Source organism: Meriones unguiculatus, chromosome X, assembly GCF_030254825.1.
Source record: "Meriones unguiculatus strain TT.TT164.6M chromosome X, Bangor_MerUng_6.1, whole genome shotgun sequence".
In the NCBI taxonomy this organism is placed as follows: domain Eukaryota; kingdom Metazoa; phylum Chordata; class Mammalia; order Rodentia; family Muridae; genus Meriones; species Meriones unguiculatus.
This window is the reverse complement of record NC_083369.1, coordinates 121,327,628-121,349,154: the sequence shown is the minus strand read 5'-3', so window position 1 is coordinate 121,349,154 and position 21,527 is coordinate 121,327,628. Positions and strand designations below refer to the sequence as shown.

Sequence of the window (21,527 nt, the reverse complement as noted above, 5' to 3'; positions counted from 1 at the left end):
ATGTCACAAACTTCTGGCTTTCTGCACTCATATGTACACACACACACACACACACACAGAGAACAGTGCTGTTGGTTTTTATTCCTTGTCCAATCTCTGATTCAGGTGTAACTTTTAAGGTAAGATATTAAGAGGCCCTGATTATGCCCACTGGGCCTTGCTTAACTGAAGGTGACTTGACTTGTGTCAAAAGTCACAGCTGACACTTACCTGGCACGAGAGACACCACAATCACGAGAGTGGTTTTTCCCACGGTGGCAAGGCTCACCTATTGCACTGGGGGTGTGCTGACCCCTGTGATTTCCCCAAATGTGGGTAACTCAACTACATAATTTGTGGTAGTGAAAGACTGCTTTTGAGCCTCCCCGCCCCCTTAAAAAAAAAGTCCCAGCTGATGTATGGATTTTCCCTACAGAAAGCATGGTATTTGTATTCAGCTCCCTCAGCCTTCCCAGCACTGCAGGTGCAAAGGTGCCCCTAAGACCCTTTCACACATGGTCATTGGAGAAGAGAGAGCCACTTAAGATTGGTTAAGAGCTGGCCTATTGATGTCCCATAGGCACCATGCAAGACTGCTGGATTTCTTTCAGTTTTGGAAGTCCATAGTGCAAAGAGTCATTGTGTGACATTAGAAATTTGTCTCCAGATGGCCTTGGACTTCCTTTACTCATGTCAGCCAAGTCACCCAGGACTTTCCACAGCCATTCACCTGACCCTCTCCCAGGACTAGGATAGTTTTACAGGTGGCCAGCTTGACAAGTTTCATTCCTTCCTAATGATTCAGATGTCATGAAGTAAAATGAGAGATCACAGAAGGATCAGCAGCATTTGAAAGAAACTGAGAGACCTGGCTTTCTTCCTGATCTGCTTCTTGCCCTTCTTTGCATCTCACCCCTAGACAAATTACCTAATTAATTTCTTCCGGCCTTTTCATCTTCTGGATGATGGTGTGATCTCTAATCTTCAGGACTGTGTGTGATGATCACTGTGGCCTAGTCCAAGTGCCAAACACATCATTGTTCACCCCTCAGTGGTTTAATAAGAATGGTTCCCATAGGTACATAGATTTGCATGCTTGGTCACCAGCAAGTGGCATTATTTGAAAGGGTTAGGTGGCTTTTTTGGAGTAGGTATAGGCTTGGTGGAGGAGGTGTGTCACTGGGGATGGGCTTTGGGGTTTCAGAAGCCCATGCCAGAACCAGTTCTCTCTCCATGTTGTTCGTGGATCAGGATGTACAACTCTCAGCTACTTCTCTAGCAGCATGGCTGCCTGAGTACTGCCATGTGCCCACTGTGATGACAATGGACTAAAACTCTGAAACTGTAAGCCAGCCCAAATTAAATGCTTTCTTTAATAAGTGTTACCATGGTCATGCCATCTTTCCAGCAATAAAACACTAAGACATCACCTTACTTCTGACAGGACATTACAGTTAATTAAATAGCAAAAGGTTTGTTTTTCTCATCACAGTAAAATGTGCCTAAATGAGTGTTTACTGCTGCTGCCAAAGCTGGGTGGCAAATGATTCAGAATGAAATAGCAGAGTTAAAAACAATAACACATTTCTCATTTCATTTGAAAGGAGGATTTACAGCAGGGCCCTGAAAGGCCTTTAAAGACACATTTCAGCGAAACAACACCGAGATCTATATACATGTTTACAAAAATCACCCACTGACTGTGACTGTGGCCAATCCCATACCAAAATGCACTATAAAGCGGGTCCCTTTGAACAGCAGCTCATGGTGTACTTTTGGTTATCTATGATGAGAAAAAAACAACAAAAAAAAAAAAAAAAAAAAAAAAAAAACAGGCAGTGGTAAATCTATTTGGGCTCTGGAATGCATTCTATATATAATTCTTTCCTGGCAGGAGACTTACCTTTCTAATTATGTTCCCTTTAGGCTATTATTAAAATCAGTCTGCATTTCCTAAGCATATGCTAGTGACAGTCACAGTAAGTAAGGTCTACCTGGGATTAAGTGCTGAAAATACATTATCAATCAATCATAGAGTGTATGTGTGGGGCTGTGTGCACACCAGAGCCTCTTCTAGCACTGCCACACAAGAAACAGAATAATGAGAAAGGATGAAGTTCTTGCAAAAAGACTTTTCCAGAGATGCAAGTAAAAGATTATGGAATCCTTCTAGAGTCATGATGTATAATCTCCTTTGGGGTCATGTATTATCAATTTTTCTCTGCTAAGATTAATGCATTATTCTTTCTATTGCTCTTGGGCATTTTAAAAAATAATTTTCTATCAATTTGTCAAGAAATGCCAAAAATAAAGCTATGTGTGTAGCTTAGAATGCTTATGTTCAGAAAACGGAACATGTTAACATGTGCAAAACCTTGGACTCTCCCCCCACCTGCGGAAGAAAGGAAAACGAGGATGGGTAGATGAAAAAGCCAATAAGAATTAGAAATAGTGATATGGTTTCAACTATACATGGGCGGCAAGAGGATCACTTGACCCAAGGAGCTGAGGGCCATCCTGAGCAAAACAGAAAGGTCCCATCTTAAGAAAAAAATATGTCAAAAGTACATTGCACTGTGTATTTTAATTTCACACATGAATCATTGTGTTGAAAAATAAATTTCTGTAGGTTTCACTAATGAGCTCAGAAGTCTCTTCCAACAGTGATCCATAAACATTCATTTTGTGTACAAAAATAGTTCCTTAAACTTGGAATGGGTAATAACCAGAATCCATTTACGTATTTTCCTAGTACTCTGATCTCCATTCTGTGTGGTGACTGATAATGCTTAAAGCATCAGAAGCTTGAAAAAGCATTGAGAGGGTACTTTATACTATAAAATCACAAGTACATTCCAGGTCCTAAGAGCGCCTTCAATCCATTCCCAAACATTGCTAGTTGTGCCATGTTTTTTTCCCAATAGTTTTGGTTAGTGTTGTCTCAAATGATAATAACAAGACTGAACCTTAACACAAATGTGGTGCACTTGAGTTGTGGTTGAATCATTCCAAATGGCCTATCTTCATCTGAATATTGGCTTCTTGAAAAATCAACAGAGATGATCCATGGCCATATGCACTAAAAATCGACATATGGCACCTGTGAAAAGTCATATTCCTTGTGTAAGAGTCCTTAAGTTACTCAAAGATCCCTTATTAGTCTTCCACTATCAATACATTTCAACTAACATAATTAGGAAAATAAGCGTGACATTCTGATGTTCTTGCCCTCCATGTGTGCCACCATATTCCGTTTCTGGGGTGCTGGAGATGGAGTGCAGGGCTGTCTCACACATTAAGGTGGGCAAGCATTCTATCAACTGAGATACATCCTCAGACCCCTCGAACTAGTTTTAAAAGTACAAATGGGTTTTAGAAGAATAGTTAAAAACTATAGAAACTCAATTCATGAGGTTATCATAGAATGCAATTACATTTTCCCCAGTAAGTTCTGGGCTGAATGTTTTGAGTGATTTTTTGTTCCTTCCAGGAAGGCAAGATGTATTTTTATATTTGTCAAACAATGAGATCTGTCTCTGTCTGACACGCATACACACACAGAGCCATTCCTCTAGTACAATGATTCTCAAGCTTCTTAATGCTGTTACCCTTTAATGCAGTTCCTCATATTGTAGTGAGTCCAACCATTATTTTCATTGCTTCTTCATAACTAATTTTGCTCATTATGAATCATAATGTAAATATCTGATATGCAGGATATCTGATACGTGATCCTGTGAACAGTTCGTTTGACCCCCCAAACAGCTGCAATCCACAGGTTGAGATCTGCTGCTCTAGTGGATCTTATGTTTAATTTATTAAACTCTTCCACTATGGAAATAAACATATCCTGTCAACACAAAATAGGATGTAGAATTATTTATGGTACCATCTACACTTATTTTATTATTAGATATAGTATCATAAGTGACAACTTATATTTCATGTATACTTTTAGGTCTCTAAATAGTCTAATTCAATTTTTAAGGTGCAAAACAATTCTTTGCAGTTCTTTTACTTTTATTCAAATAATAGGCACTCTTTTAAAATACATAATCTGAGTTAAGAATTTTTTCTTTTTATTTGCATTCCTTCTGACAATCTCTTCCATAACTTTCCCTTAAGTGTAGAGTAAGTGAAGTGTTTGAAAGAAAATGACTTCATAAATAACTTGGTAAAACTCTGATCCTTTGCATGTTGCTAACTGTGGGAAGTCAAGGTCTGCTTATAAGGCTTTTATGATGTTTCATACTCCAAACTCTAAAGGTTTTCAAATATTCAACTTGCCTTTATTCCCTTTTTTAGGGCAAGGGGTGGTGGTGGTGATGGTGGTGAGAATAAGCCTGCCAGCTGTTGAGAAGCCAAAAGTTGTCCAGTCAGGCCTAAATGGAAAAATCTATGATTTGTTTATTTCATAGCTCAAGTTCAAAAGCAAGAGACAATTTAAATAATAAAAGGGTAACAGGGGAAAATGTAAAGAAAGAAAACAAATCAGTAAGCATCTAGAAAAAAACCTTCAAGAGTATTTAATTCGGAAAACGTTATTGGTTTGGAGGACTTGATTGAAAGAAAACAGCTGGGCAGAGTTCAGGTTTTAAATGAAAAACAATCTAACAAGGTCTAGAGGGATAACTCTTTGAGCTGTATTTTGGAGACCAGATTCATTTCTACCAAGTAAAAGTTATAGCAGTCTAAGCTAAAAAGGAAATTCCTCACAACTGAGGTACTTACTCTCAGCACATTTTCCAAGTTCTCACAAGGCAGCCCAGCTATTTACAATGTTTTTACTCTTATATAAATGAAGCTGTTTTCTGTGATTTGCTTAAAAAAAAAAAAAAACACTTATACACACCAGCCAGAATATGCCTATTTTATTAACATAGTGCTTTAATAAATAACTGGCTACTTCTAATAAAATTAAGCCTCTGTTTACAACAGCCCCCAATATTTCATTTTGACCATTCTGTAGAATTTGGTGTAAAAACTTGAATGAAATGTAGACCCTGAGCTATCAAGTAATTATTCTTCGATATAAAAATAGAGATTTCCTCTTCAGCTGAAAGACTGGACAATAACATGAAACCACCTCTCTGTGGGCTTTCAGTTCCGTAGAATCCTGGGGTCTAAATGACTTTTAGAATGGGAAGAGACTTGCATGGTTGTAGTCTTTCTGAAGACTTGAGAACTCATTTTGAAATGATCTGCTACATTCTCTGGGTTTTCTGACCGGTCATTTGCATACAAGGAAAGAGCTTCCAAAGGGGCAAGGCAGTGGACAGTCTTTGACCTAGAGCAGTTAGGGGCTTCGCCAGTTCACCCGCATGGCTAAGTGTCACTGAGAAGATGTGCACTTCTCAGCTTTACTGACCGCCCATTCTTCCCCCAAAAGACAGCATATGAATCTCTGAATACCCAGTTCTCTTCTCAGAGGGGCTCCTTGGCTAGGATGGGTAGCAGAACGGCTGCAAACACTCTGAGCCCTTCATTTAACTGATCAAAATGGAGTAGCAAAAAAAAAAAAATCAAATTAGATAACCTTATGCTCTTTAAAAAAACTGGTACCTAAAACAAACAAACAAAAAACCAATGCAAATATATACACAGAGACAAGATATCTGCTCAAAAGGGTGTTGACAGCTATTCCCTGAGCCCAGGCTGTACCCCAGTTCTGGCTAGCTGCCAGACAGCTCCGTTTTATGGCACTCTTTCCAGAGTGGTCAGTGGGTCAGAAATCTGGATCACTCTAACACAGGGGACCAAACTAGACTGTGGGTCTCTTGCTACTGCCATCATGACTTAAAAACAAAAACCGAAAAACAGAGTGTCAGCATGGATACAGAAACTGGTATAGTGTGACTTCCTAACTCGTCTAGTTTTTATTAAACACGTCCAAGGCCAAGTGTGTGCATGGGGTAAATGGGGCATCCTGAATGCCTCTCATCTTTCAAGGGAAGACTTCATCAAGAATCTTTTATTTTCCTGGCTGGGGTACACATTAAGTATGGGTAGGTTCAAGAAATCGAGCTGCGTGGGATTCAACTCAATCCAAATGGGTGGTCTGCTGTCTCTTCCAGCCCCCAACTATGAAAGAGGTCTAAATCTCGCCTTGTACTGGTGAGAATACAATCTGGCAAGTGGCTTAGAAGGCCACTTGTGCCTTCACATTCTGACCTAACTTGAGAGAGAGAGAGAGAGAGAGAGAGAAGAAAGAAAAGAAAGAGGAAGAAAGAAAAAGAAAACCCAAAGTATTTCCACTTCTCTTCACATAAGGCAGCAAAAATAACAGGGAAAAATGGAAATTTTACGGCTTGTTTGGGCTTTTTCTTTTAATAAGATAACATGATAAATAAACCTGCTTCTGTACAACTATTTAATATTTCAGAAATACGTACATGTTACATGCCAAGAAAGGACCCTGGTTTTCTTGTGAGAAACAAGGTGAAATTATAACCGGAAAAGAAAAACCCCACAAATAAAATGAGAGAGAAAAAAACAAAACAACAAAACAAGAGTGATAAGATCACAAATGCACAACTAACTACAGTTCTGTACCTACACTGTTAGCCAAGTTTAACACGACTCTGAAGGAGCAGGAACAAACTTCAATGCAGGAGTTCCTACTGTCCCCAACTGAATGAGAGAAACAAAGTCAACAAGGCTTAAACCAGTGGCCACATTGTAAAAACTGTACACTGTTGTCCATTCATTTAAAAAAAAACAAAGTCATTAGGATGGTCAAAAAGTGAGAACTGGTGCCTTTTAGCTTTCTGATGATGTACATTATTACTCAGAGTTTGACAATTATCTCCATTCTCTCTGCCAAACGAAGACCAGGATGCAAAGGACAGTGAGGAGGTAGGGCTTTGCCTCGGCATGGGCGCCAACACTCTCGGCTTTCTCATTGACACTCTTCCCAGCATGGTCAGTGGCATTGAACTCAAACTCTGAAGGGCACTGTTGGTATTCACATCCACTTCCACTTCCTTCTCCACTGCTCTCATCACCTACGTTGAAAAGACAAGAACGGAGATTTCATTGCACAGATTCTCACCAAGTCAGATGAAAGCCAATCCCATACTGAAACATCACAAAGGCTTACTGATATCAAAGAAGTCCACATCATTTCCATTGTAAGCATTCTTCATTTTACTGGTCATAACCCGAAGGGCCATGATCTGACGAAGGATCAGTATGTCCGGTTTGCTGGTGTCGACCTGGACTTCTGGGTTGTTGCCCTGGTTGGCTAATCCATTTCCTGTTACTGCAAACAGGTACCTAAAAAGTAAGAAATGAACCCATTGAAATGACAGGTGAATATAAGAGATCAAAGACTTCGCTCAATTTTAGGATCTTCGCTGAGCATGGTGGAACAGTTCTTCCATTTATAATCAACTCTTAACTGCTCCTTACCCTGAGAATGTGTAGTTTTCTGTGATCTGACTGTGACCATTGTGAAAGTGATCTCTTTTTTGTAGCAAGTATTCTGTCAAATAAACCACCTTCTGAATGGGTGCTTATCTCCATCAGAAAGTGTGCCAAGGTGGAACACAGAATCATTAAGAAAGAGAATGTAACTTTTTGAGAAGTGGCGTTTTATAAGGTCAGGCCCCTGAGCCAAGGGCCACAGGCACTAAATGTTTTTTTTTTTTTTTAATAGCCCTTAATATTGCAATAGAATACTGGCAAATGTAGTCCTTTTTAAGTATATGGGTGCCATTTTTAAACAGCTAAATGATAAAGGATATCTAGAAACTTTGTGTCATCAACACCTACAGTGAGCTGCTTCCCTTGGGGAAACAATTGAGGAGCCACCAGGCACCCAGGTTGGGGGAGGCTGCTACTTCCGTAGCAGAGGCTGACCTGCTTTTTCCCTTGCCATTCCAGCAGTCATCCTCATTGCCATTTCCTGCTGCCATCCTCTCATCATTGCAAACAGTGCTTGGCAGGGAGGACCAGAACTTCTTAGCTTGTTTCAGTTTCTCCTTGACATCAGTAACCTAAAGAAAAAAAAAAAAACAGGAAAAGGTCCATTCTTGTACAAATGCAAAACTACCATGTGTGATCCAGCACTCGGGAAGCTGAGGGGGGAGCAATGGTTCAAATTTGAGGTCAGTGGTGTCTGATCTACATGGAGTTTCAAATCAGCCTGGGATACAAAGCAAAACCAACTCCATTTTTGTCAGTGGTATAGCCAATGACAAGTTGCCCATGATTCTGTAAATAACTCTTCACACTTGCTTCTGAAAGCAAGCCTAGTTCACACACACACACACACGACATACAATCAGAATGGAGACTAATTAAGAGGACAAGAAAGGGTAATAGAAATGAGTATGATCAAACCACATTCATATTTAAAACAAACCATAGGGCTGGAAAGATGGCCCAGTGGCTAAGAGCACTTGCTGTTCTTGCAGATGACCTGGGTTTATTCCTAGTACCCACTTGATAGCTCACAGCTACCTATAACTTCAGTTTCAGAGGACCTGATGCCCTCCTGTGCCCTTTCCATTTACTAGGTACACAAGTGATACACACACACACACACACACAAACGCAAACAAAACACTCATACACATGAAGTAAAATGATAATAAAAACCACAAGCAAGCAAATAATGTTACCATAAGGCTATCTCAAACAACTAAGCGAAACCCAAACTACTTATGGATATACCTTTTGGTCATTTCTAAAGATCTCTGGAATTATATGCAACTCACTGTTTCAGTTATAGGCTGAAGAAAAATATTGGTCATTTCTAAAGATCTCTGGAATTATATGCAACTCACTGTTTCAGTTATAGGCTGAAGAAAAATATAAAGGCTTTACACTCAGAAACAATCTCTCAGAGGAATTGACAGGAAAACTCTAAAGGAGCCTCCTGGATCCACTGCCCACCTCCTCACAGGACTGCCATCTGAAGCCCACCAAGCCCCTTACCCTGGGAACACAGTCTTTTGATGTTCTGAAACAAACACAGGCTTTGATGTTCTGAATCAAGCATCCACCATTACACAAGGAAACTTGACTGGCATTATTCTTCCTCCTTTCACATCAGCGTCCCGTCTAGCTTCCTGCTCGGCGTTCCCTCCTCCTACTGTAATAGTATTCCCAGGTTGCCATAGCGTGCTGCCAAATATACAATCTGCCTCTAGCCTATCATCCTAGCCTACCACAACATCTTTTCACCTTACGTTAGGAAGCCTAGACCATGTGGCTCTCTGCCCGCAACCCACTTTAGCTTTAAAATCCCATATGCTAAAACGTATCATGGATGTTTCTTAAATATTTAAAATACAACGAAGACAAACTACATCGAGGTTGTTTTGCTCTATGAAGACGTTTACTTTGAGAAGGCGATTAGGAAAGAGTAGCCAATGGTAAAGACACTTTTTCTGCCCAAGTAAGCACTTCCAGAGGGACCTCCTCATTTGCTTAAGTTCAAGATGAACAGTGATCATGTCTGGACCTTTTGTGTACGGTGCAAATAATGTGAAGCTGTTTTAAATTGGCATTATTTTATTAGTCAAAAAAGTAAATCTATGCATGACTTTAACAAGTTAATGTTGTCATATAAAATCAAATTCAAGATTTTCAGTTGTTCAGTTATGAAGCTATTTTGGCACTGACTAAGCACCTTAAACTAGCACCCTCTCCTTTGGTTGAGGCCTTTTGAGACCAAAGCCCTGTCTCATTGCCTTGCGCTTCCCCTTGTGCATAACCTAATGGTGGGTATACAACAGATGCTCAGTAAACACACAGTGACATTAAAGAAAAAGTATGGAGACGACACTTGTTACAACTCATTTCCTTGACTATAAAGGAATGTTCCGTGGCAGAAAATGAAGCACATTTATTGCCGTACTCAATAGAACTAGACAAAAAAGTTAGCATGTAAGACTCATGCTTCTATGCCTTCCAACAAAAAGTTCATTTTGGAGCAAACATTTGCAGTTCTTTGCCATTAAACACCCCCATTCCTGCTAAAATGCTCACCAGTCGGTCCAAACTAGTGCCAGCTGCTGTGGTTGGGCGTTGCTCTGGATGATAAGGTCTGAATCGAGGACTGAAGGCACTTTCAGAGAGGGAGCGAGAAATCCGTCCAGCTGGGAGAGGCTTTGGAGGCCCACAGCCTTGGAACACCTGCAGAGGAAGTCAGTGAATTTCTATTAGGGACAGGATACAAGACGCAGGGGTATCCCTAGCTGTCCTGCCCAGCATCCTGCCTTCAATACCTTCTGAGACACTTGCACACTATTATCCTGCATGTTCATGATAGCATCAGAAATCTTCACATCGATGGGATCCATGACCGACTCAATGTTGAAAGGGCCCTCCAGCCTCTCCGCCACCATCAGCATGGCATCTAACACGGTTTGGAGAAAAACAATACAGCACAAGAGAATAAACAGTTAGCTCAGATTTGTGTATCTGTCTCATCATTTTATTGTCTTCGTTTTCTTGAGAGAAAGTGAACAGATTTTTTTTTTTAGTTTATTCACATTTTCTAGTCATTTCCATGATTTCAGATTGCATCTGCATGTTATATATCAGCAGCATGATAAAGTATGAAGAGGACAGATGAGTGCTTTGTTCTGTGGCAAGGCAACTCAATGAGGACCCTTCCATTATTTAGATTATTCATTCCTTCGAACATCAGCCAGTACCCAGCTGACATCCTATGGCTGGGGCCAGTGTAATATGTCCACTCTCCCAGACACTTCCCTGGGAACTTTTCCTTTTAGGTTCTATTTACGAGAGTTGATACCATAAATCAGTTACAATCCTGGCATACTGATGCTTTGCTTCTTTTAATAAGACATTTCAGATCCTCAAGCGCAGAGCTGGATAACAGAAATGGAAGTGTTCTGGAAATTCTAATGACTTCAAGTAATGAAACTTTGAGTCATGCCATTTAGGGGTTAACATAAACTCATTTTCAAATGTGAGGAGGGTCTCAACCGATTTAACATTAATATGAATGCCTTTCTGCAGTCCAGTGAAATCATGAGACAAAACACAATGCACAAAAATTGTTCTTCTGTGGTTTGTACTTTCACTGATACTTGCAAGTCACTTTTTGATTTCAGAGGAAAGTGGCATTTTCTTGCAAGTACCGGATTCCTTAAAGAAAACAAGCTGTTTCGTTTTGTTTTTTGTTTTTTTGCTATATGTACTTTTGGGGATTTTAAGTTGGTATTTTTTTCCTGATACTTGTACAAGAGTAGAACTCTTCTAAACAAAATTCACTCCACGGAGAAAAAAGGATACATAATTATTAATAAGCACTAAACTTAATTGTTTTCTGTTTTATTATTACTAATTTGTGTGCGGTGGGTGTCTGTCTGCATGTAGGTATGTGCAAGTGACAGTGGGTACCGGCAGGACCACAGTTGTCTGATCCCTTGGAGCTGGAGTATGAGGGCACCTGGCCTGGGTGATTGAAACCAACTGTGTCCACTGGAAGAGCAGTAAACAGCTGAGCCCCAGCAGTTAACTTTTAAATGGGGGTTTCTCCTTTACACTCCAGTGCTAATGAATGACAAGGGAAGGAGTTAGATCTCCATTGTCAACTCCTACAGATACTTCAATGTCAAGAACTAGAAAGGAGTATTCTTTTTCAGAAGGCTGGGTGTCCTCTCACCTGCTAGCCCAGCTGAGCTGCTACCTAAGCTTTCTAGTGCAGAAAAGGCCTTAAATATCAGCATATAAATGAAATCAAAGTCAGTCATCGACCTTTTACCTTCAACCTACAACAAATGCTACACTGCACTTTAAAGTGTGAAGTCATTTCTCTAAACTACAATTCCCATGTCGCCAGCAAATGAACAGATTTCGGTGAAGTGCAATGTTTTAAAGTAGTAAATGAAGTTTCAGACTGCACGGTGGTAAGTACCAATAATGTGATGCCTCTAACCTTTACGTAAAGGCTGGCAGCATGAATATGTACCATTGTACCAGAGGAAAGAGAAAAAAATGCTTTTGATGTGCTAGTGAAAGGCAACTTTTGCAAACAAGTGGAGCACAACGTCAATGTGTTCATTACTGTCGAAGTGTCAGGACCGCCACATACAAAAAGCACATTCCTTCGCAAGCCAACAGATTGCTGCCTCCAAATAAAATACTATGAAGAGGTAATAAACATCTAAAATTCAGAGGTTTAAATGGAGGAGAGGTTCATTTTGTACTTACTTATTCCCCTAGTGGTGGGGAAAGGCCAGATTGCTTGCTAATGTGTTGGTGAAAGACTGAAAGGAATCATAAACCCCAATTCTTCTGCCTGTTTGGCATCTTTGTAAACTCAGAGAGAGATGTTGGCCATACACAAGGGCCTGGGAATGGAGAGGGAAACCGGGCCTTTGTTGGAGCTGGTGCCATGGCGTTGCGTGCTGCGCAGCTGAAGAATGCAACTGAGGAGGCATTCTGCCTGTGGCTCACAGCCCAAAGCCAAAGCTGTCTCTAACCCTGCAGGAAGTTATGACTGGCCATCTATTGGCCCTTCTATAGCTGCCACACCACCAATCCACCCCCCCCAAAAAAAACGTCAAGAAAAATCTATAGATGTCTGGTTTTGGTGTTTTGTTTTTCTTCTGTTTTATAGAGGCCACAAGTCTCATATGCATGGGCGTTTCTCTCTCGCTCGCTCTATTTTTTTTTTTTTTTTTTGCTATTGCCTCCCACCAGGAACTGGCTGGTGTCCCTGTCAGCAATTCCAGTACTAAATTACCATTGGCAGCAAGCAACATATGACATTAATAGGGTTGGCTCTGAGTCAAATGAATGTTAACAGAGGCACAGTATGACAGACAAGTTGAACCTAAGAATAATGTATGATTTTCTGAAAAGCAACTTCTTTTATGGTAGTGGAAGGACAGGCATTTGTTTTGCTTTGAAAATTGAAGGCTAGTCTGTTGTAAAGGTGAGTTTCCAAAAGTGTTTCCAATATCTGGACCCAAATTTGGTCCCATTCTGATGACAAAACTTCAGCACTTAGAACTTGTAGTGAAAGACAGATGCAGTTGTGGGTGCAGGCAGAGCCCACTGGCAAGGCTGACTTGAAAAAAAAAATCCCTGCTCTATTGCAGTAAGAGTCTTGAGTCTGGTCCAACCACAAGACCAACTCAAGCCACTGGTCTAAATGCTCCCTCCCAACTCACCCAGAAGAGCATCCCTTTCTTGGGGATCAGCAGTACTGGGAGGGGACAAGTAAATGTAACTGGGATGAGTATGATCAAAAACATTATATGCATGTATGAAAATGTCATATGAAACCCATTATTATATATAATTAATGTATGCTCATAAAAAACAATGTTGAAAAATAAGTATCCTCCTTCTCACTAGGGAAAGTGATTCCTTTTTCATTGTGCCTCCAATAAATGATCAGAAGCCCACATCTTTAGCCTCCCAACCTGACTGGAACAGCTGAATGCACTTTCCTAACTTAACCCCAAGGTGTGATTTTAAATGGATAAAACAAATCCTTGACTATTCAGCAACTGTGTAGTCATTTTAACAGCAAAAAAAAAAAAAAAAAAATCCTCAGAGACACAGACAGACAGACAGACAGACAGACACACACACACACACACACACACACACACAACATGTATGTAACTAAGACTGAATTCTACAACCATGGAGGAAATTAAATAAACCACTGCGAAAAAAAAAATCTATGAAAAAGAACAGGAGATTAACATGTCTATTCTGCTTGTTGTTTTACACCATCTTATTAGGAATAAAGAGTAGTGTATCCATCCATTAAAAAGGTTTACATACAAGTGCATACTTTATCACTCCAAAAAGAATCATTTAAAATAGCTGTAGAAAATCAATTCCCAAATCTCATCCATTTCCACTTCGGTTTAGTTTTATTTCTTCACAGACAGCACATGCAATTTTAAAAATACACTATAAGAACCTCAGCAGCAAACTAAAGCTGAAAACATTAATTAAGCTGGCCAGAGTACTGTTTTGATCTGTAATGTGTTAGAAGAGCTATCGAGAAATTTGTAGTTTAATACATAGATGTGAGAGGGCCTTGGTAATAGTTACTGATGGACAGGCTAAAGTAACAGAACACAAGGTAGGAAATGTCCTTGTGCTGCCCTAAAGGTGCTAAGTAGGAAAAGAAGTAAAGCTCAATCATTGTCACCACATGCTTTTTGTATCGCATCCCAAAATATTCCCTTGTCCCAGAGAAAAGCCTACTATGTGCAAAAGTTAAATAATGCTCCACTGTCTTTCTTTAAGAACAAATTTAACTAGCTGTGGCACAGTTCAGCTGTAATCCCAGTCATCTGGAGGCAGAGGCTGGAGGTCAGCCTAGACTATGTGGCAAAGAAAACAAAACAAAGCAAAGCAAACAAACCAAAATTAAAAAAGAAAAACAAAACAAAGCACACAACCAACCCAAATTGTAATTTATGAAGGAAAATTAAGTGAATTACAAATTCAACAATTGCCTATGGAGAGGGGCTAATGGGGAAGGGGAGTAAGGGGATGTGACCTTACATTGTAGGTCACCCAAATGAGGTCAAGTCATTGTGATATCCTTCCCATTGGGGTCACCATATCATAGTCCCCTAGGTAGGAAAGGAAGCAAAGCTTCCTGGCCTATGGGAAATACCATAGTTTTTATTCCCATAGGAAATTTATGATTTCTTCCCTGGATTAATTCTGGGCATATCACATCATTTGTGTTTGTGTGTCCTTAGGGTTTTATGCCTCCCCTTTCATGAGATTCTACTTTTCTGTATGAAAAATATTTTTTAAGAGGGTTTCCAACTTTGAGGTATTTATGCCATAATTGTGCTTAAGTGCTTAATATTTACACGGGAGTCAATTTATTGATGCACTTTCAAGCAGACATAATGTGGTAATTCATTCTCATTCAGTCTAAAAAGCATTTTCTTACTCCAAATCCCTCTATTCAAAAAAGAAAGAAAGAAAGAAAGAAAGAAAGAAGGAAGGAAGGAAGGAAGGAAGGAAGGAAGGAAGGAAGGAAAGAAAGAAAGAAAGAAAGAAAGAAAGAAAGAAAGAAGGAAGGAAAGAAGGGAGGGAGGGAGGGAGGGAGGGAGGGAGGGAGGGGAGAAAGGAAGAAAGGAAGGGAGAAAGGAAGAAAGAAAAAGGAAGGAAGAAAGAAAAAGGAAGGAAGGAGAGAGAGAGAGAGAGAGAGAAAGAAAGAAAGAAAGAAAGAAAGAAAGAAAGAAAGAAAGAAAGAAAGAAAGAAAGAAAGAAAGAAAGAAAATATTAAGACCCATACACAACAAACAAAATGAAACAAAGCAAAACTAGGGCAGCAAATTACATGCATGCTCCCATGATGTGAGAGATTTAGTGAAAACATGGTCCCTATGCAGACATTTTAATGTGCAATTCTGGAAAGGTGACCAGGGAATGGGAGAATAAACTGTTGATGTTCCATCAATGCGAGGTCTTGTGAATTTCAATACTGACCACGGAGGTTTCAGGACTGATGTACACACTGGGTGCTAAAGTAGATGACTGTTCCATGTTTAAATCAGGCTTGTGTTTTCCCTGAAATCATAATTGCCCTTCTCAGAACCTAGCTAGTTTGCTTAGAGTGCTGTCTGGGTTCTAGTAATGTTTTTCTAAGTTGGAAAAATACTCAACAGTCCTACTTTCTAAACAATCAGAGAAAGACTGTCCACTCACATTAAGAGATTCTACCATGGCCAAGTTCCCTGCAAAAACAAATCCAGCAATTTTTCACATCAATGTACTGATCCAGTGATCAAATGGGTATCTGGCCAGTTTGCCAAAGGTTTGGTTGCAATGCAAAGATTAAGAATAGTGCTTGTGTGCATCCATGTATGTGCATGTGTGCACACTTCAGGTTCCCCAAGAATGCTACCGTCACCTTAATTTTTTCTTTAGGACAGGGTCTCTCACTGGCCTGGAGCATGAAGCTTAGGATGGGCAGGCTGTCTCTGCCTCCCAAGCCTTGGGAGTGCTTTTTTCTGATCCTGGAGATCAAACATGGGCTCTTTTCTAGAAACCAACAAGCACTTTATCAACTGAGCCACCTGCCCAGCCCAAGAGACAATCTTCAAAGCTATACTTTCATAGCTCTGTGAAGACTGTATACCGCTGTGAACATGAGCACAGTCCTAGGATGAGGACCAAAACTGAGCTTTTCACAGGAAAGATCTAAAAGATGCCTCTCTAGCATTAAAAGTAGGTGTGCCTAACAGTCTTCTGAAAGGGGACACTGACTTGAAGTGCTGATTTTACTAACATCAAAGTACTGCTTGTAGCACAGACTGGACTGTGGCCAACATTTAACACTAAAATGAATCGAAAATTTCACAGATGGCAATCATGACAGTCCCTGTGGCCAGAAGCGGAATCATCTCTAGCAAAACAAATACATCAGTTGCTTGCTCACCTATGAAATTGTTCCACTCAGAATCGAGGTCTCCTTGGTTGGCCAAACAGCCTCTCATGATGTTTGAGCAGTAGTTGTAACAGGGCTTCACAGTGACCAGGCCCCGGCAGTGGGAGCAATAGATCATCCTCAGCAGTGCTTGGGTGCACTGGGCTGTGGGATTCACCTAATGTGTGACAAGAAAAAGAAGTAAAGTCATGGATGAGTTAAGAGACACCACTGACATTGTAGCATCAACCATGAACTTAAGGATGAGTTAGTACTGTTCCCAATTAGGAAGTTGCCTGTAACAGAAGTGGATCAAGAATGAGATGAGCCAAGCGGAAGACAGGTGCTAGAAAGCTGGAATTAGAGTTGGCATGAGTATCACATTTGTTAGTGCTAGTGCAGATGGAACTCAAGACCTTGTGTTTCACTTTTTACAGCCCGCCATTGCTTTTTGGTGCCAGATTGAAATTGAAACATGCGTACAACTTCTCAAATACTGACTGTAAGATTGCCCTTTACACCCTAATCCCCAACTGTGTTTCCTGTGGATACCTTGTGTATACTATTCTATGCTCAAAACTATGCAGTCAGTGAAGAGAATATATTCTCTAGGGAAAGGTATGAAGAACGTTAAACTTTACAGGGTTTGTGGACAGTCAGACACAGCGTGTTCTCATAACATATAATGAAAGAGATGATGCTCCTGTTCAATTTTGAGGAAACTATTGAATTTCAGTGGAGAAGTAAATGGAGGTCATCCCAGGGACATCAATGGAATGAACAAAGAGGTGCACAGCATGGCTTTTCAGAGTAAGGTGGGGCATCTAGGATAGTAATGTTGCTGAGGAGAGTGTGTGTGGCCAGAAGGGCTTGTATACTGAGAAGAACCTGGGGGACCCTATAAGATGAAAAGTCTACTAAACAGTCAAACAGCAAAGATAAAAACCCTACTGAAGTCAGACTAGGTTAGCCAACCTCAGCAGAGAAATTGCATTTACTGTCATCTTTCTAGTTCTGCAAGATAAAATTGTTTGGGATCATGAAAGAGCCAGTTCTGCTGTGTTGTTCATTTCCATCAGCAGTTAGAAAGGATCACAGCTAGGTATCAAGTGCTATAACACTTAACTGAAAGTTCCTGACCTATGCTCTCTGCTCTCTTCTCTTCTAGAGCCTTTCTTGGAGGATTAGTGCTCTCTTCACTGTCATCATCAACTAGTTCTTCAAACATAGATTTTTAGAAGCAGGTTCTACCACAGAGAGCAAATACATCCCAGAGATGCTATCTGTCATTGGGATGCTGGGTGGCATTGGAACTGCATGTCACCTGCTCTGGTGTGTTACTTTGGGTATCACTTGTCAACAGTACCCACAGGAATAGGAACAAGACATTAATACTGTCAGTCTCCTATCTGATATGTATTCTCTCTCTCTCTTTTACACACACACACACACACACACACACACACACACACACACCCTTCTCTGGCTTATTTCCAACGGAACTCTAGCATAAAAGGGGAAAACAACAAGATGGTAATTGTATACACTAAAATCAACATTCTCTACAAAGAGTTAGAAGTTTTCCACAGTCTTAACCAGTCCCAAATGTTTTCCTAAGCATTAAATTAGTCCCTTTAACTGTGTATTAGTGTACAGTAAAATTCTGGCTAACCAATATCCTTGAGGGATTGGCTCCTTTAGATAACTAGATTTTCTGGATAGCTAAAAGTTCATTCCTTTGGAGTCACTCATTGTTAGGACTTTGATACTCATTCACCTCTCATGCTACAGATGAACAAACAGACCTCAAGACCCAAGGGTGCCCAAGTCACAGGATCACAGAACTCTGCACCGGAAGGGGCCTCGCCTAACACCAGTGATGCCACTTTCACACTGCAGAGATAAGCAGACTGTAGCTAATGAGATGAAACAACCTGCTGACAGACACCCTCCCACATGTCATTCCAGTACCACACCTTATCAAACACACCGACACAAAGGTTCCCCAGACGTGTCACGTTTTCCTGCTATCATAAACAGAAGATAGCAAACTCGGTTCTTAGGCAGCGCTTCTTTTCTTCTTTATTTTTGGTTCCAGTCCACATCAGAGAGACTGCTAAATGGCTGGATCTTAGCAATGTAAAGGTTACGTAAATGACTTATAAAGCCCCACAATACAGCTGGATGTGTTAGAGCATGCTTCTAATCCCGGACTTGGGAGGCCGAGGCAAAAGGACAGCAAGTAAAAGTCAGTCTGGGCTAAACAGTGAGGCCCTGCTTAAAAAAAAATAAAATTAGAGAGAGAAGAAACCAGCAGAGGAAGAAGAGGAGGGATGAAAGGAGGAACAGGAGAATTATGAGAGAGTACTTGGCATGTTGAACATTATTCTTAAGAGCCAATAATGCCTTGGTGTCATAAATGTAGAAAGCTAAAGTGTCAATAAGTAGATAGGGAGCATTCAATATGTGCCTGGGATTATTCTGTGAGATATCAAGATAGGTGAGAGTTTTTTATTACAATATGAAACCTGTTCTATAGAACACAAAGAAATCCCAACATAGAACAGATCTTTAAGAAGTAAACAAAAATGTTCAAGTCAGATAATTAGATTCAAGAAGCATTTTCCAAAACACTTGTTCTATTATTTATTTTCATGGAGTGGGGGAGATAACTCTAGGAAGCAAGCTAAATGAGTATGATAAGTTCTCCAGTTTAAAATCAGAGACCAAATGAAATGACATGACACAGTGTTTAGTTTAAGGAAGACTGTGGAGCTGGGTTTGGCAACGTTTTGCAGGCTTATGTTCTACATGTGATTTGTTGCATAACTACTAAAAATGATCACAAGGTACTTGACTATAAGATGCTACGGGAACACGAAATAATACCACAACTGTAAAGAGAGATGGAAAATTTGTAAGAATACTGGGACGAAAGAACAAGTTAAACACTAAAGTTAGAGAGAGAGAAAAAAAAAAAGAAGTGTTCTTTCTATTCATAGTCATAAATCAGACCACCATGCACTAGTTCATATGAAGGGAATTCAGGGACTGGGAAGTAAATCCCATGTGTTAGATGAGACCATAGTATAAAGGGAAGAGTTTTGTTTGTTAAAAACAGTTAAATAAGTAGTCTCCACAGGACCACCCTCCAATCTGGAAGATATTTCAATAAACTAGCAGCATTCCAGGCTTTAGGCCCCAGCTTTACCAACCTACCCAAGCCTCAATGGTAGATGCAGTGTAACAAGGATGGATTCTTCATTCTAACTCTGCAAAATCCCCACCCCTTTGGGCTACAGCAAATGGCTATCTCTTCTAGAACCCCAGAGGACTTCTTAGTAAAAGGTAAAGTAGGTCGGTACAAAGTCAAAAGTGTGCTCATCAATACAGAAAAGAAAAGGACATCTAATAATGTGTGTCTTGTGGTGCATTGGAAATTCTCCTCTGGAGTCTCTGACAAAAGCCCGATGCCCTGTTGATCCAGTGACGGTTCTTGGCTGCCTGTCACACAGTAACAGGCCATGCCCTGCAAGATGCTTCTCCACAAGTTCCCAGTGGAGTATCTACACTCCTGGGTAGGAGTGAAAGGTCGGATCGTTCTCATCCATAAGCAAACATACAGTATAAAATGTCATATTTTATTTTGGGACGCGGCTGGCCTTGAACTCAAGAGATCCACTCTCCTCTGCTGGGATTAAAGCAGTACACAACCACACCTGGCTATGGGACCTTTATTAAAGAGAAAATCAAATTCACGTACATTCTATTCCCTGGTGACCATCCCCCCTCCCCTCCCCCCCCAAAAAAAAAGAGCCAATAAATACCGCCTACATTCTCTCTAAAACCTACTAACATAGATTTACTTTGTAAGTCCCCAAACCAAGTAGCAGACCATGCAACACGGGGACTAATTAAAAGAGCAACATACTCCAAGGTCTCCCTTTCGTCCTCAGTTACGTATTTATCCTCTATGGCACAGCATGCCACTTCAAATGCTCAATCCAATTGTTACTTTGGAGCACATCTCTTGACTAATAGTTGTTATGTCTTTCTTTCGTTCAGAAGGGTCTGCTGAGTCCAGATGTTAATTACTCCCAGAATCCTTAGGGCTGGGATAAGAACATGGATGGAGCTTTATGATTATATTTCAAAAGACATCACTATTTTTAGACTTCTATAAGGGATCTAGCTATTTCTCAAAAGCTTATGAAGGCAGAACAGGAAAAAAATATATATATATACCTCCCATCTATCTTTGAACAAAAATATGATTTAAAAGCACTCAGAAAGAACATGCCTGTTTAGCTTAACAGTTCTCTGTCTGTCTCTGTGTCTGTGTGTATGTGAGAGAGACAGAAAGAGACAGACAGACAGACAGATATGGGGTTCTTTTGGTAAGTAGGAGAGCTGAAAGCTGAGCCTTGAACCCAGGTAGTCTGGTTCTAAAGAGCATGCACTTAACTTCTTTGATGTCCAACCTTTTTTGTCAGTGATGAGAATCAAATCTAGGTCTCACCCATGCCAGGAAAGTGCTATGTCCCAGATGTCTTGTTGAAAACCTAACCAGCTTCTTTGGAATCAAAGACAAAAAGAAGCGTGAGGGCAGCAGAGGGCTTCTCAGACTTCACACACTATCTGTACACTTGGTGAACACTCAAGCTACAGGGCTGGATGCTTTCTACCGATAAGGTGTAGTTTTTCATGTTTCCTGAAGAAATGAATCAAGTTTGATGTTAGAGGGCAATTTAGGACATGACTATATGGAGTAGTGCATACTAGATACTTGGAGGGGAGAACATATTGTTTAATAAAATAATAATGACTTACTGAGTGCCAGCACCATGCCTTGAAAACTGTCCAAGCTGCTACAGGGGTGAGAAAAGAGATATAATTATAGTGTATTACTCACCAGCCCTGCTAAGAAAGGCTTCAAAGGCTCAAGAAAGCACCACTGGACATGGTAGAGAGAAGTTCACTTGGCTGAGGGATGCAGATGAGTGGCAGAACACTTGCTTAGCAAGCACAAGACCCTGGCTTTTATACTTAGTACCATCCAAAGCTCCCCCTTTAGCAAAACAAACTGGAAAACAACTCATATTTTTCCTAAGTTCTGAAATTTTGAAAGAATTGCAGCTAAGTGTAG

The 21,527-nt window shown here is 40.4% G+C and overlaps 1 protein-coding gene and 1 non-coding gene across 2 annotated transcripts in view; one reads left to right on the top strand and one right to left on the bottom strand.

The window, feature by feature from the left end:
- Positions 1-202: 202 nt before the first annotated feature.
- On the top strand, positions 203-370 carry LOC132650213 (U1 spliceosomal RNA). Its single transcript, XR_009588596.1, has one exon. It is a non-coding gene; the product is annotated as a U1 spliceosomal RNA (small nuclear RNA).
- Positions 371-6,287: 5,917 nt separating this feature from the next.
- Gpc4 (glypican 4) overlaps positions 6,288-21,527 on the bottom strand; it is a 113,874-nt gene continuing 98,634 nt past the window's right edge. The window contains exons 5-10 of the mRNA XM_060375499.1: positions 16,394-16,559; positions 10,215-10,345; positions 9,976-10,122; positions 7,840-7,976; positions 7,079-7,254; positions 6,288-6,983 (exon numbers count right to left, since the gene is read on the bottom strand). Of these exons, the coding sequence (XP_060231482.1) occupies positions 6,781-6,983; positions 7,079-7,254; positions 7,840-7,976; positions 9,976-10,122; positions 10,215-10,345; positions 16,394-16,559 (960 nt within the window). The 3' untranslated portion in view covers positions 6,288-6,780. The remainder of the gene's footprint in view (positions 6,984-7,078; positions 7,255-7,839; positions 7,977-9,975; positions 10,123-10,214; positions 10,346-16,393; positions 16,560-21,527) is intronic.